Source organism: Triticum aestivum, unplaced genomic scaffold (genome assembly GCF_018294505.1).
Source record: "Triticum aestivum cultivar Chinese Spring unplaced genomic scaffold, IWGSC CS RefSeq v2.1 scaffold207575, whole genome shotgun sequence".
Lineage (NCBI taxonomy): Eukaryota > Viridiplantae > Streptophyta > Magnoliopsida > Poales > Poaceae > Triticum > Triticum aestivum.
In genome coordinates this window covers 1-1,246 of record NW_025278636.1, presented here as the reverse complement: position 1 = coordinate 1,246, position 1,246 = coordinate 1, and the positions used below count along the sequence as shown (strand labels likewise).

General features: G+C 39.6%; 1 protein-coding gene across 2 annotated transcripts; it reads left to right on the top strand.

Annotated features, from left to right (window-relative positions):
• Positions 1 to 220: 220 nt before the first annotated feature.
• On the top strand, positions 221 to 1,160 carry LOC123178436 (heavy metal-associated isoprenylated plant protein 7-like). 2 transcript variants are annotated; one of them, XM_044591453.1, is made up of 3 exons: positions 221 to 363; positions 727 to 847; positions 935 to 1,131. In XM_044591453.1, the coding sequence occupies exons 1-3, from the start codon at positions 355 to 357 to the stop codon at positions 1,081 to 1,083; spliced, it is 279 nt and encodes a 92-aa protein (XP_044447388.1). In that variant the 5' UTR covers positions 221 to 354; the 3' UTR covers positions 1,084 to 1,131. The 2 variants fall into 2 exon arrangements, with proteins under 2 accessions (XP_044447388.1, XP_044447387.1); XM_044591452.1 differs by having other exon boundaries at positions 255 to 363; positions 700 to 847; positions 935 to 1,160.
• Positions 1,161 to 1,246: the final 86 nt, after the last annotated feature.

The following is a 1,246-nucleotide window of genomic DNA, read 5'->3' as shown; positions in this document are numbered from 1 at the left end:
AATAAGATAGTGGGGATGAACTATTTAGGTATTATAGATTAGTTACTGCGCTCCACGGTAATGACAGAATATGTTGCCGTCACTTTTTCTGGCCATTTGGAATAGGAAGAAATAATGTCCTATTGAGATGTGGATTCCGAAAGTTGACATGATGCAAATTCTCATCCATGACTACAGACGACTTGAGAATGGCAGCATCTGCTTTGGCCGCCTATATAACCGCCAATGGTTGTGTCGTTGTGAATCCAGGAGCGACGAAACCAAAGAAGTGGTAGAAGGTGTCCAAGCACAGAATAGACGCAAGCTTTTCCCTCCTTCCTGAGTGGTCGGTTAAAAAGAGTCTTCGGCCAAGAAATGGGAGAAGTAAGTTTTTTTAACTAAAAAACTATTTGAGTTATTTAAACTCTGACATTAATCTGAAATTTTACACTTGAATTGAACATTGTATATAATACCTTTAGCATTTTGTTTCATGATTTAATTTGTCTACATTGTAAATCAAAACTTTTCCTAAGCTACCGCAAAAAAGATATTTTTTTAGGAGAGAAAAGATACTTGTCAATCTAAAAAAATAGATTTGGAGCAATATGAACACCAACATTAATCGGAAAATGTACGCTTATAAACTGAAATTTTTTGTACAAAGGTTGCGGTAGCGTTTCGTTTCCTGATTTCATCTTTATATATCGTGCCAACTAGCAATGTTTCCTCTTTGCGGCCCCAAAGGAACAAAAGGAGTCTGAGAAGGAGGAGTCTGCAGAGGAGCCTCGAGATATTTCGCTTAAGGTAGACATGGACTGCCAAGGTTGCGCGAAGAAGGTTGAGAAATCCCTCCTCATATTTGAAGGTTTGCAATATTTCATACCCGTGCTTGCAATCCGATATTTGTTTAGAGAGACACATAACATCCAGAGATATCGATATTTGCAAATAGGTGTTGAGAACGTGAGGGCCAATAGCCAACCAAAGACTGTGGTGGTGAAGAGCAGGACCGCGGATCCCACCAAGGTTTGCGAAAGAGTTCAAAGGAAAACAAAGAGAAGGGTTGAGTTGATCTCCCCTATTCATCCACCACCCCCGTAGAAGGAGAAGCAAGAGCATACTCTGCCACCACCTACGAAGGACGAGAAGAAAGAAGAGGTAACTTTATTATGACGTAGTAGAAGTTATTGAGTCGTATGATCCAAAACAAAATATGTTCATATAATCGAATCAAATTTTGCAGCCACCGACAACAATTACGGTC